The sequence below is a fragment of the Hoplias malabaricus genome, chromosome 15 (assembly GCF_029633855.1).
Source record: "Hoplias malabaricus isolate fHopMal1 chromosome 15, fHopMal1.hap1, whole genome shotgun sequence".
Classification (NCBI taxonomy): domain Eukaryota; kingdom Metazoa; phylum Chordata; class Actinopteri; order Characiformes; family Erythrinidae; genus Hoplias; species Hoplias malabaricus.
In genome coordinates this window covers 29606921-29621539 of record NC_089814.1, presented here as the reverse complement: position 1 = coordinate 29621539, position 14619 = coordinate 29606921, and the positions used below count along the sequence as shown (strand labels likewise).

The window sequence follows — 14619 nt, the reverse complement described above, 5'->3', positions numbered from 1 at the left end:
CAGAACCACTCCACACACTTTGGTTCTTAGTAGAGTTTAAATAGAGCCAAACAGCTGTTTAGTTATTGTTACATAAACAAAATAAAAATAGCTGTAGGTTTGTAATTTCAGGTTTTTTTGTTTGTATAATTTACTTATAAAATGAGGTTCTGACAAAAGATAGGTTGGGATCATTTTGTGAATACACTGGTTGCTGTACTTGGAGTACCCTGCCTGCTCGCGTGTTGCTGGACTGTGAGCAATTTTGTTGCTTTTTGGTTGTATGCACAGTTAAGCTGTGGGAGGGGTGTATATTCCATTGCTCTTAAATAGAGAATGCATTACTCATTGGTTGTACATTTCTTTAGCCAATCAACAGCCAGAGTCAGTTGTTCGTCACTCAGTACTGCAGCCAATGGAGTCACAGTCCTGCCTACAAGGGTTTGTTTTGTGGCAAAGCTGAGAGAAACATTTCAGTGCTAAAAAAAGATATAACTTACTGTAGAACATTGTCCTGGAGAAACTACATTTAATGTCTGTATCTGTGATGACAATAAAGCTGATTGACATTGAAGTCATTATTTATACATAAATTATTTATACGAGATGTTTGTGAAGACACATTTTGTTTACTTAACAAAAATAAGCCACAGCTTGCATTCAGGCAATTTCTTTCTTAATGTGAGCTATTGAGTGTCGAGCAGATGAACGGCTGATTTTAATAACTATAATGTACTTGTAGTATGCACTGTGTAACAGTACTATCTAGAAAAATTATAAGTATTGGATCTGGACTTGGTTGTGCTTGTGTAAAAGTATAAAATTATATATAATTACAATAAATGCCGTAAAAGTAAAACAATTTTTTAAAAAGAGTTGTTATTAATTATTGAAATATTTATTAACCAGTATTGGATGATAACCTAATATTAGGTTTTAATTGTTTGGTTTTTTTTGAGCAAATATACTAACAAACTAACAAACTATACAGACTGTTTGTTATTTTGTCGTCCTGTTTGGTTGCAACTGGTTAATACAGGCAAAGGAAGGTGGATTTGGGGGCACAGTGTTGTGTTTATTGAAAGAGGTGACAGTTTTGACCAAATAACTGTTTTACGACATACGTCAATAACACCCTATGCAGAAAGCTCCCCTGAGAGAGGAAGTTCCGCCAATCGACTATAGCCCCTAGGGAAGACCCCATTGAGAGCAGACAGGGAGGGGGTCTCATGCCCAATCATCTCTTCCAGACTGTCGCCCTCAAGCCCTGTCCCATTCTGGCTTCTGCTTGGCACTATAACTCGGGCTACTGTATTTGCAATTTTTTTTCTTTAGCAAAGGCAAGATCTAGAGCAACACTGCTTCCCCCATGCACTCATCTTCAGAGCTGAACTTCTCTCACACTGCTACAAAGTGCTCAGTTAAGACTGTTAACCTGCCAAAGGATTTATCATGATTTAAAGGCTTATTTTATATTATTTTGGTAGGAGAAAGATATATAAAAATTATCCTTTGCTTTGTTATGCTTTATAGCCCCATCAAAACGAGAATCATTTTTGCTCAACTTCTGTTGGAATACTGGTCTCTGTTCCAAATTCTAAGGCTACATTCACATTACCAGGTTGAAGTTATTAAATTTTTTTGCCTTAATGTAACACAGATCAGATTTCTTCAGGGCTGTGTTGGACATGTCAGAGCAACTTTTTTCAAATCTGATTCTCTTTTTTTTTTTTTTGTGGTCCTACATTGGGTACATATATGATTTGTCGGCATGCAACATGAGTGTGAACATAAAGCAGCGTGAAAAGTCTTCCCTCCCCATTTACAAGCTCACAAGTCTGTTGTGTGCTGGAAACCGGTGTAGTGTTTTTACAACTCCTCAGTGTCAGTGTTCTCGGCCCGGTATGGTAGTCTTTCTCTTTGCTCATGGCAGAGGCATCTGGAGTGTATTTAGACAATGGAGAGAACTTCAAATGTTGATAAGCATGAACCGAAATAGGATATTGCTCTATTATTGGTCCATAGGTGGGTAATGTTGACTTATTTTTGCTGTCGATATTAAGGTAGAAATGTCTCTGCATTTCCAAAAGTGCTACAAAAATAAGCAACTCGAGTTACAAATGGGTTTCTGTGGTATTTTAAATAACAGTGAACTGAACACCACAAACACTTGCTACTGCTACTACTAGCAAGGAATTCTTTAAAAAGCGTGTAACAGAAAAGTGAAGTGTACCTATGAATATCCTGAGGCGTATGCTGTGTAGAATGCTACATACACAGATCAACGATAATATTTTAACCATGTCCCCGTTTCTACATCCACTGCTACAATTACAGAGAGTAGTCACTGTTACTCTGCATTCTTATGTTTGACCACACTCACCCTTTTCTTTTAATTGTCAGAACCCTCACAGGACCACGACAAATCAATTACGGTTCATTTTCAGTGACTCTGACATAGTGCTGGCGGTGTGTTAATGTGGACACAAAGGAATTGTACAAACTTCCTGAAAAGGTTGTTTAAGTGCCAGACTTGAACTGCTAAATAAGAGTAATGTCTAAGAACTGTTTTTTGTGTGTGAGTGTGTGTGTGTGTGTATTAATGCCTGGAGGAAGTAATATGTACTGTCCACCTGTTAATGCTGCTTGCCTTTAGGCTCAATAGGCCCTCTGTGCTACCCCACCATATGGTGCTATTTATTTTTTCAACCCGTGCATTCTTCAGGCAATCTGCACTTAATGTTTGAACAGCTGGCCTTGATGGATGCTATTTTAAAGCAGGTTTTGTACATCTCCTACGATGATGTCAGTAGAGTTAGAACAGTTTTGTACGTACTTGGCGAACAGCATGTTCCTCTTAGTAGCTGCTGTAGCCTTTTCACAGGTCCTTTTAAAGTGTTGGCAGGATTTTCAGAGACTAATCCTTCATGTCGTTTGACTGTATGCATATCCTTCTATGCTTAGAGGCGTTTAATCGCATTAGAACGTGCATTCGACACTAATCCTGTAATCCAAGTCTACAGTGTTTGTTTTGCTTCACAAAGCCTTTCATTGATGATCTCATGTGGCATTGAATGGTGAACTGCACTGACCTACCCACAATGTCTCTCTCCTTCTTCTTCTTCTTCTTCTTCTTCTGTACTTTGTGCAGGACCTCAACAACATTTACTCTCATCTTTATCACATGGATGTCCTGTCTCATCTCAGGGAGCATCAGCTCAGGTGAGAAGATTATAAAATCATCTGCACTTTGTCTTTTACTCATTAGACATTTTGTGGCATTCATGACAGATAGTTGTCAACAGTATGATGTAAGAGTGTATATATGAGTGTTTGATTCACTGGACAGAAATATGCCGTTTTATTTATTTGCCTTTTTAAAGTAACACTAGGCAAGATTTGGTATTTTTTGCTCCTGGGTTCCCTTATCCCTAGAGTGTAATTCACTTTTAAATAAAATCACTGTCTGGAAAACAAAGGGAGGGGTGGATTCCACCCTCCTCCAAAAGTTACAGAGTGCAGTTTCTGCAATACTGAGCCTCCAGTAGCAACAACAGGGATCTGTTCTCGCTATTACAGCTCATTGAAGCATCACAGTGATATTTAGGCTGTAATTTTAAAGGCTAAGCACCCATTAATGGACCTCCATGAATATTTCACATTATTTTAGTTACTGACATATGAATTAAAATGAAAATAGCAGCTTAATTTGCTTTAAAACAGACAATTTTATTAAATTGAGGGAAAAACCCGAGCTCGCTACGGAAATTCTTGAACACAACCGTGACGTCACTGGTGGACAACAGCTGAACAACGCCGCGGTAAAACACCGTTAAGACTGACTGTTATGACAGTATCTAGCTAGCTAAATAACCAACATTATTCATGACAATAGCCTAGCAATTAGCTAAACTCAAATTTAGAGGTACCGTTATTCTTGTAAATGTGATGAAGTCGAACTCGAATTCATCCGACACTATAAACCTCCGTAATGCAGCTACGTAGCCGAGTATAATCTGAGCCACCGAGTTTAGCAAGTCAAGCTAACGTTAATTAACACCAACTCAAACAGGCGAATACATGCCCATATTGTTGGAAAAGCACCAGTGAAATGAGCTACAGATAACGGAGTGAGCGGATGGTCCTTTCCAAAGTGCCCGTTTAAAGTTGACAAATTTAGTCAATTTTCTGGATATTTTGGGATCTTTGGGCCATTTGTGCACAGATGTCCCACTGTACATTGAATTATTGCAGCCAAAAAACCACACCTTTTCGTTATTTTGCATTAAATTAAGTGCGACTTCTAGAGTTGTTGTCCACCATCTACATCACAGGCAAGACGCCTATTAGAGTTTCCGAACACCGTTGGGGGGGGACCAACAGTCTTTTAAACCCTATTCCTTGAATTAGTAAGAAATAACACCACGTTTTCTGACTATCAATAAACACATATAAAAAGTTAGGAACTCAAATTCCACTGTATTAATTTGTTTGAAACTTTCACAGAGCTGGTGCTTAGCCTTTAAGGTAAAAAATGCACTTACCGATACTTTAAATGTGAATTTTCTTACTGTAAGTTTTCATATTTGACCCATACAAGTTAAAATTTTGGATTTATTTGGAGTAGTTTTGACCTTATACTTATACCACCATTCTTAAAGATATATTGGTTGTATATAATTAAAAATTATGTAACAGATAAACTTAGGGATGGGTGGTATCCACATTTTTCATACCGTAATACCGTCTCAAACTAATATCTCAGTATACAGTATTACCGTGGGGAGGGGGTGCTCTGTCAGGCTGTGCTGAGCCTTATATCTTTAAGCACAAATTTGAGTAAACACAGCCCAACCGTGCACACTGACACGTGTTGATGATAAAAACCAGTTTCTGGGAGAGTAAATTTCAGCAAATGGTGCTGAAGGAACAGAAAAGTTTGAAAATAAGCTAAATAAGACAGCTGGTGGTAACGGGCACTTGTGGTTTAGTACATCACAGCAGATTTTCTAGCGAATTGAGCCTCAAAACACTCATACATAGAGGATAAAGCCATATACCTGTGAGCACAAAGTCGAATGAAGGATTTTCTGAGTATTTTGTCTGTTTACAGCTTTCTTCCTCTCTCTTTTAACCCAAACTCACAGCTAAATTTACAACTGCGGTGGGCTACTGGGCTTGTGCTTTTCTCAACCCGTTTTCAGATTGTGACATCAGCAGTCATTGAGCTCCCACAGCGCCCCCTCCCTGTAAATTTGACACACCACACACACATGTTAAATACCGCCCTCATGTTAAGATACCATTTACATTTTAAAATACCGTGGTATGCGGTTATACCGTTATACCGCCCAACCCTAGATAAACTGTCATTTAAATTGGCATGATAGTGGTGTTTCCCGCAGTGCTTTACAGTTAGGGCGGCCGCCTTGACAACGTCATCCACCCCAACAATTTGTTCAGTTTCTTATGAAGGCTTCCGATGTGTTTGCGCGTGGCTTTCTGCCATGTCCAGTGATCCATGATTACTTAATCAATTGTAAAAAACTCTTTGAAAAAACTCAATAATTACACATCCTTCAAAGTTCCAAAGTACATTCTGTGACTCGTTTAATGCATTATTCCTCAGTTTTCAGTCACAAACACACCTTCTGAAGTATAATCCAGTGTTTAAGGCGAGCTGTGTGTTGTCTCTGAGTTTCCCCACAGCTGTGCAGCCCATGCTTGTAAACAATGTTTTGAATCATTCATTTGAATTTGCACTCGATTCGTGAACCGATTCACTAAATGAGTCGACTCTACACTTAAGTTCCTCACAGCGTCCAAACACCACACAGAGCACATAATTCAAGAAATGTCAGTTTATTTTTATAACATCGAACGATGACTTGATTCGTTTCTTGAACTTTGATTCCCAACAGGTTGTTGCCCTGTTTTCACAATCTCCACCACAACCACCGCTTCACTGTCCTGTAATAAAGAGTGTAGAGCCTCTGTAGTTGCTAATCCGGGCTCAGCACTGCAGAAACTGCAATATGTAATTTTGGAGAAGGACAGGAAACCACTGCTCCCCGTCCCCTTAGATTTCAGGATAGTGCTCTAAAAGTAAATTACACTCTGTAGGGGGTATCCACAATCCAAATTAACCAAATTTTACCTAGTGCAGCTTCAACAATTCACAGTGGTCATTTTTTTGCACAGTTATCCAGATTTGCTTATTTAAAATTAAAGGCTCAATTAAAAATGTATTAGTACTAAAGGTAAGAAAATGTGATTATTGTACCCTCTCTGTGATATTGTTTTTCTCTAAATGCAATCTGTTTAGCGATCATGAAGTCCAGAAATCAAGAAGTGAAATCAAACATTTGTAAACAGTAAAACCACTCGCTTAGCTCTACTGCACTTCGCTTGAGCAGTGGCAGGTGTTATTCTAATGCTTCTTCATGAACACATGGTCATGTCCTTCACCACAAAGGTCTCATTTCATCAGCTGTAGCTGCATGCAGAGGATAAAACTCTCACAGCCACATTGTGCATCCCCCCATGCTTCTGTCAGCATGCTCTGCCAAGCTGCCATAACTAGCCACATCATCACATACACTCAGCCAGTCACTGACCCTGATGCCTTTTGCTTGAGTTACAGAAGCCTTGTGAATGTGCTTTCAGGTCAATGTGTACAACAGCCAGGTATGAACGATTTGAAGCTAACCAGGTCCTGTTCTAGTAAGTAAACCAGGAAACAACACTTTTCTTTTGCACAGACTCTCTTTGTACACACAGCCTTCTCTCTTGCTTAAAATGCTTACTGAAGCAAAGTGACCTCCATTATTGGATTTGTCATAAGAAACTTTATTACTATTGCTGAAAGATTAATTACATGCGCAGTGAAATTGATTAATGTCCTAGAATAATAATCTGCTACAATTTGAGTTTCCAGTGAGTGCAGGAGATTAATAATCTTCAGGACCCGCTACACTCTGATCATTAGTCACAATGATTAATAAGAAAAGTACCATGCTGTTGGTTTATTGTTCACCTGGAACTGCAAGGGATATTTAATCTAAGTCATCTTGGGTGAAACCTAGCAGACTGCATTGTGCAGGGATCAGTTATTAACCATGGCAAAATTGTGGGATCATCTTACCTTAAGTGTTTTTTATTTTGTTGCAAATAAACAAATCACGGATGTGACACACAACAGTTATTGTTGACAAGCTGAACGTTCTGGCTTTGTGAAACATACCTCAAACAAACACATTTATAATATGGGCTAAAGATAAACAATCATGGCATGTGGATTATTAAATGCAAGTGATATTCGGTGATGAGTTACAGCACTGCCTTGGCCAGTGAAGTGATGGTGGAACCTTTGTCTAGTATTATTCTAATTAAACATATTAAGATGATTGCCTGAAGAAAACAGGTAACAAAGCAGGACAAATGGGAAACATTTCTCCAGCAGGTGTGCATTGATTTACTTTACTCATTCTATTGATAGAAAATTTGTCTGTTCCTGAAGTCACGCATCTTGCCACAGATGGAAGATTGTTAAAACTTTCCTTCAGGAAAAACATATAACTTCATTGACACCAAGCAGTAAACTCTTAATTTCAATTCCATCAAATTTACAGTGGACAAAAGGAACTCAGCCTCTGGGTTCAATCCCCACCTTGGGTCACTCTTTTGTAAGGGAGTTTAGTGTGTTCTCCCTGTGTCTGTGAGGGTTTCCTTCAGCTGCTCCAGTTTTCTCCCAAAGTCCAAAAACACATGTTGGTAGGTTGATTGACTGCACAAAATTGTCCACAGATTTTAATGTGTGATACTTTCCATGGGTGTGTGTGTGAGGGACTGGATGAATGTGTGATACCCTGCGATGGACTGGCACCCTCCCCAGTGTGTGTTCCTGCCTTGCACTCAATGATTCAGGATGAAATGATTAGTGAACATGTATGACATGTTTCTCTCCTGCAAATCTGATCTGTCAGGTGCTATTCTAATAAGTAGACTCTCATGTTAATATTGTATATTATTAATGGAAAAAGAAATTCGTGCCTAAGTATTAGCAAAAATGTAATTGTGATTTATTCATTTACTTATTTGATCAATCCAATTTTCATTCATTCACTCATTATCTGTAACCGCTTATCCAATTCAATGTCGCTGTGGGTCGAGGGCCTACCCGGAATCACTGGGCGCAAGGCAAGAACTCACCCTGGTCCTTCGCCAGTCCTTCACAGGGCGACACACACTCACACATTCACTCACACCTATGGACACTTTTTGAGTCGCCAATCCACATAACAACGTGTGTTTTTGGACTGTGGGAGGAAACCAGAGCACCCGGAGGAAACCCACGCAGACACAGGGAGAACACACCAAACTCCTCACAGACAGTCACCTAGAGTGGGACTCGAACCCACAACCTCCAGGTGCCAGGACTGCGGCACTACCTGCTGCACCACCGTGCCGCCCTCACTCCAATTTTTTTCCTCACAATTGAGTGATTCCATAATATTTTCTTAAACGGATCTGAAAAAAAATCAGATTGTCAATGTATTAAACACATTTTGGTTATACTTGTGATTTGTTCATTTGCTGCAAAATAAAAGGAAGTGGTACCCATCCTCGAAGTGTCTCGATTCCAAACTTTTTTCCCACTGATAGTAGACTCCAGCAGTCTCTTGTATACAGATATTAGAACTATTTAAAGAAACATCTGAAAGTGATCAAGATTCCTTATGAAAAGAAGGACTGCAGCTAATTATTTTCACCTTAGTTTCTCATAAATCCAGTAATGTGTGTGTGTGTGTGTATATATATATATATATATATATATATATATATATATATAGTTAAAGAATAAAATGTATTGGTTTTCTTCTAAGCCAAGTCGAAAAACAGTCTGGAAGAGTTTAACTCTGTCCCAGCAAATGACAAGGGTCCTCTGTATACCTTCATTTATCTGTAAGACCTGAAACGCAGAAGCCAAAAACCATTAAGCGCTCTAGAAAAGAGGGCACTGCATGGCTGTGAATGAGGCATATGTTTCAAACGCCCATTACAGATGCATCCAGCCAGCCATTTATTGCCACTCAAGTTAACAGACTGTCATATGTCTCTCTTCCAGTCCTGATAACATTTCAACATGCTGGTACATACTACTTTCGGGATCCGTCTTCATGAAGGAGCACATGTATTTGGCACGCTGTTGGTATGTACCACTTAAAATGACTTGATGGGGGAGGCTTTGGGTAGGGCTATGGGATATGGTCACAACTGCACATTGCAAATACAACTGGGTAGCGATTGATTGGACATGGTGTAAAGATTGACCTGAATTATTTTGGTTACATTATTTAAATGTGTTAAATCAGCTGCAGATCTAGTAGAAAGTAGAAATATTTTTTTGGAAATATTTCCAAAGATGTTACATATAAAGATCATACTATGAAGGATTTTCAAGATCATTTCTCAAAGATGAAAACTGTGTATAGTGTTTGTCCATTTTCCGCTGTTAGAAGACAATTCAACAACCAAAAATACAAAAGCTTGGTTATGTAATATTTACTTGTACTTGCTGCTGTGTACATTTCTGTTAAATATATACAAACCTATACGCTGACACTTATATATACACTCATTGTCCGTTCTCTCAGCTCCACTGACCATACAAGAGCACTTTGTAGTTCTCTGCATACTTTATCTCCATTTCATCTTGCTCTCTATAAATAGGCAACTGGGTGGTGTGTGTAATTCTGAAGGAAGCTAAATACTGAGGAATGTTGTTATGAAATTTGATCTTCCTGTCATGAACATTGATCAGCCATAACATAACCTCCTTATTTTTACATTCATTGTACATTCTCTCAGCTCCACTGACCTTACAGGAGCGCTATGTAGGTCTGCAATTACAGACTGTCGTTTATATATTGCTCTGCATACTTTCTTAACCCTCTTTCACCATTCTTTAATGGTCAGTACCACCACAGAGTAGGTATGACATAGGATAGTGACTCATTCTTAGTGCTGTAGTGACACTGACTGGTGGTGGTATGTTAGTATATGATGAATATAGACAAAAGGAGGTCATGTTATGGCTAAACAGTGTACAGAAAGATCAAATTTCATAACAGCCCTCAGTTTTTAGCTTTTAGCTTTGATCAGAATTACACACACAGCCCTGTTGCCTATTTTTACACCCATTTATCATAACACATCTCATCCATAATCATTTAGAAATGGATTCTCCACAGCCCACTTTAAATATATATCACTTATAATTGTATACATTTATCCTCTATATATCCTCTATAATATCCTCTGTTATCCATATTAGCATTTTTATCATTGGATCTAATGGAAAACTGTTAGCATGTTCAATCTCCAATGCATTTCTCTGCTCTAGTGAACAAGTCTGTATGAGTCATTCATACACAGATTATATACAAACTTGGTTTAAGAGTGTTATTGACCTCATTCAGAAGCTGTATATTCTTTTGTCGCATTCTATTCCCCTATCGAAAATGTCAGATGACGTTTGAGTAATGAGTTGTACGTCAAAAATAATTTTTAGTCAGCTATAAGGTTAATGTTTTCCTGTCGAACTGGTGTATGAAACAGTCTGGGTGCAGTAGTTTTAGTTTTATTATCTGTGATGTGCAGTAAACATGTATTGATAACAGCGTTATTAGGGACACAGAGCTCCTCTATACGGACTGACATACAAACAGAGCTGTGTTTACAAACATGATGCAGATAAATGTGTTGTGGTTCCATACCACATTTTGTTAAAAAAAAAAAACATATTTAACAGATTTTATAGAAACTATTTAAATATCAGTTTTTGTTTGAATTGTGTTTATGGGTAATGTTTATATGTGAAGTTCTCAAAATGGTGGCTACTATATGGATAAACATTGTTGATTTAGTAAACAGCCTACTTTGTGTATGAGTAATCCATGGCCAATACTTCAGTCATGAGTGAGGAACGATATTTCCTCCACCACTACTGCAGTATTGGCCAAACTCTAATTTTGAAATGGACAATGTTGTGTTTGGATTAAAGCAGATGATGAGTTGTCTGAGGCTGTGCCAGTTTATTGCGATTTGTATTTGGTTTGGAAAAGTAAAGCAAATACTAGTTTAGGTCACTGGGTTGCATGTGATCAGAATGTGGTTGGAAATGAAAGGGGGAAGAGGGAGAAACCCATGGGCGTGGAAGGAGTCTCTCTTCTCTCTAAGACTGCTTAGATTCCTTTGCACAGTCATGTGATTCCTCATAACATTTGCAGCCAATCATGATGGGGCATGTTGCTTTATTGAATGCAGATGTTTAGGGATACTCTTGTACAATCCTGTTTCACTGTTTCCACTGCGTTAATGAGTGTTTAGTAGGAGGTCCATTTTCAACTAAAGAATCTTGTTCAATTCAGAATTCAGGTTTTATTGTGGGGTTTCAAAGGCACTCAATGGGCTGGCTTCTGCTTATATAGCTGAACTATTTTAATTAAATATCCCATAAAGAGCCCTGAGATCTGCTGGCCAATTTTTCTGAGCGTTCCCCGGAGAATTAAAATAGTAAAGGGTGACAGAGCCCCTTCAGTAGCAACCTCATGACTCTGGAATAGTTTTCCAATTTAGATTTGAATTGCTCCCTCCATACTAGAAAAAAACTGAAACCTTCCTATATCAATTAGCTTTAATAGCAGATTTATATGCAATGTTAATCTTATTGTTTCTTTATGGTGCATTTTATTGTGTGTAAATCTGTTGTGTCCGAGATGTGCTAAGAACATAATTCTTAAAATAATTGTTAGAATATTCCATAATGACAAATGGACCTATGAAAGGGTCTGAAATAATTTTGTCACATTAGTGTACATTAAAGTTAAGAACTAAACTTTCTTTGTCCTATAAAACGGAGGTTTTTTATGGCAACCATAAAATGCAACATTTAGCAGTGCTCCCAAGAATGGAATTATACAGCAATCTCTGCTTTAAGTCTTTATCATGTTGCGGATGTAGGAAAACACCACTGACTGAATTGGGAAAATACTGTTGGTGTGTCATTCTGGTGATGGCGGGGGGCAGGGGATGCTTGCCACAGGGCTGTTTTGGTGTGTAGAAGCAGGGGGGGGCGGGGAAGGTCAGTGGGCGGCCTGGAATGCGGAACTCCTGGCTGAACAGTTTCTTAGCCATGTGTCCTGTAAGCAGCTGGAGCCCATGAGCACATCCAGGCAGGAAATGAACAGTCCTCCAGTCCCACCAGATACTCAGAGACTGTGACTCAGTACAGAAGAAAGACCGGGAAATTCAGGCTACTCTTCCCTTTTCCTTTTTAGGATGGTTTTTTTTTTCTTTTTCCCTTATTTGTGTTGTTTTGAACTTTTGCTCGGTTTTCACTTGAGCTCATAACTTTCTTTGGACTTGGAGTTTATGGACATTTTGAGAACTTGGAGACGCTTCCCATTCAGGATTGTAAACCGCTGAAGGCAGGTCTTGTGAAAGCATGAAGGTTTTGAATGTGCGAATTCCTCGCAACTGGTTGGGCAACATTGTTTTCATGTCCTGATTTCAAAAATAAAACACAGGGGAAACACAGTTTTGTTTTTGAATGAGTTTTGATTGAGTGGAACCTCTACTTCGAAGGACCTCATGCCTTGCCAAAAGGATTATGGTATAAGAACATTCAGTTACCCTTCCCTGAGTTTTACTCTGAAAGTACACCTGTTGTCAAAGGTTGACGCGTCAAGCCAAAAAGTGAGTAACCCATTGCTTGTCTTGTAGCTCTCATCTGTTCGCTTTTCTGTTTTGACTGATACCACAGCTGTCTTCCTGTGTTAAAGTTTATTTGAGTGTTCTGATAGGTCTATTTCTGGAGACTGATTTCAGCTGATACTTAAAAGACTTGACTAATTCAACTCTTGTCTTAATGTATGCGCTCCTGTGGTGTAGCTTCAGAACTCACGGCTACCGTGAGATTTGTGTGGGGTAATGTTGTAAGCACACAGTGCATGGATGTGCCATGCTGTGTTTTATGTGAGGAGTATTCTCTAATAGTCACATGTTAAACCATTTACTACAGCCTGTCTTTGCTTAGCAAGCTATGTCTAATATCTTCTAAGTACAGTCCTTGCTTTGTTTCACTGCGATACAATACAAAGACATACAAGCTCAGCTGAACATACAAATAACCTGCCGATTGTGGCTTGTGGGTTTTAACCTCGGTGTCAGCAGTCTGTGTGTTGCTATGGAAGTACAGCCATTAAACAAAGCAGCTGAGCTGAGCCTCTCAAACTCAGTAACTCTGAATTTTAATTGTCATCTCTATGAGGAACTTTAGCCTGGCTGTTTCACTTCTGCTGCCTTGTATTCTGTTTTATCCTGTCCTGTTTTGCAGATGAAGTCTTATTTGAAGAAGGAAGTAACATAGCTTGGGTCTGGCTTTATTTGGTGTATACACTAAACGATCACTGGATTAGGAACACCTACCTTGTCTACACTCATTTTCCATTTGATCAGCTCCAAAGACCATACAGAAGCACTTTGCATTTCTCTAATTACAGACCGTAGTTTGTATGTTTCTCTGCTTACTTTTTCATCCTGCTTTTCAATAGTTAGGACACCCACATGACCGCCAGAATACGTACTTGTGCATTTGTGTGTGTTGCTCTGGTATAAGTGGATCAGACCCAGCAGTGCTGATTGAGTTTTTAAACAGTGTCAGCACACTGTCTCAGCACACTCTATTACACACACACACGTACGTCATCTGTCCACTTTACAGATGTGAAATCAGAGACAGTATTTCATCTGTTGCTGCTTGTCCTTTAGATCTTCATGAGTGGACATAGGATGCAACAAACAGGGTGCTTTTGGCTGGATAGTTTTGATTTGTATGCTATTCACAGCCCAGCAATGACAGTAAGGGCTTTAAAAAAAAAACCAGCAGCACTGGTGTGACTGATCCCCTTTCACAGTGCAACACACACTAACACATCACAACAACGTCAGTGTCACTGCTGCACTGAGAGTAATCCTCATCCCAAATCATAGCTACTCTATGGTGGACCTGTTGTGGTCCTGACCATTGGAGAGCAGGGAGAAATGGGGATAAGAAAGTATGCCGAGACACAGGGGAACTACAGTCTGTAATGGTAGAACTGCAGAGTGCTCCTGTATGGTCAGTGCAGATGAGAAAATGGACACTGAATGTAGATAAAGGTAGGTGTTCCACATCCAGTGATTGCACAGTGTATATTAAGAAGCCCTTTTCCTCTAGTCTTGGAAGAGCTCTGTCTATTCAGTGCTCAAGGACAAGAAGCTTTTCTTCTTGAAAATCTGCAATTATGAGTGTCCTACCGTGAGAATACTGAGTGGTATTCACAAAACCTAAAATGAGATGATGTTAATGACGTTAACTACCCATGTTTCCTGACTGCAGGTCCAATATACTACAAGAGTATCTTAAAAAGTGCACTGATATCATTTAACCTCAATGTGAACCTTACTCTGTTTTTTTTAAAGCACCAACTACTCAACCTGGTAGACCTTACACCAGGGGTTCTCAACTGGTCTCAGCCCAGGACCCACGTTTTCTCATGGTCATTAAGTCACTACCCACTTTTATAGAATACAAAC

The 14619-nt window shown here is 39.1% G+C and overlaps 1 protein-coding gene across 3 annotated transcripts in view; it reads left to right on the top strand.

The window, feature by feature from the left end:
- The window catches only part of LOC136668527 (rap guanine nucleotide exchange factor 6-like), a 134599-nt gene that overhangs the window by 12925 nt on the left and 107055 nt on the right, over nt 1–14619 (top strand). For all 3 annotated transcript variants that reach the window (XM_066646098.1, XM_066646097.1, XM_066646096.1), the window contains exons 2-4: nt 3131–3201; nt 6646–6702; nt 9107–9190. In XM_066646098.1, coding sequence (XP_066502195.1) covers nt 3131–3201; nt 6646–6702; nt 9107–9190 — 212 coding nt within the window. The remainder of the gene's footprint in view (nt 1–3130; nt 3202–6645; nt 6703–9106; nt 9191–14619) is intronic.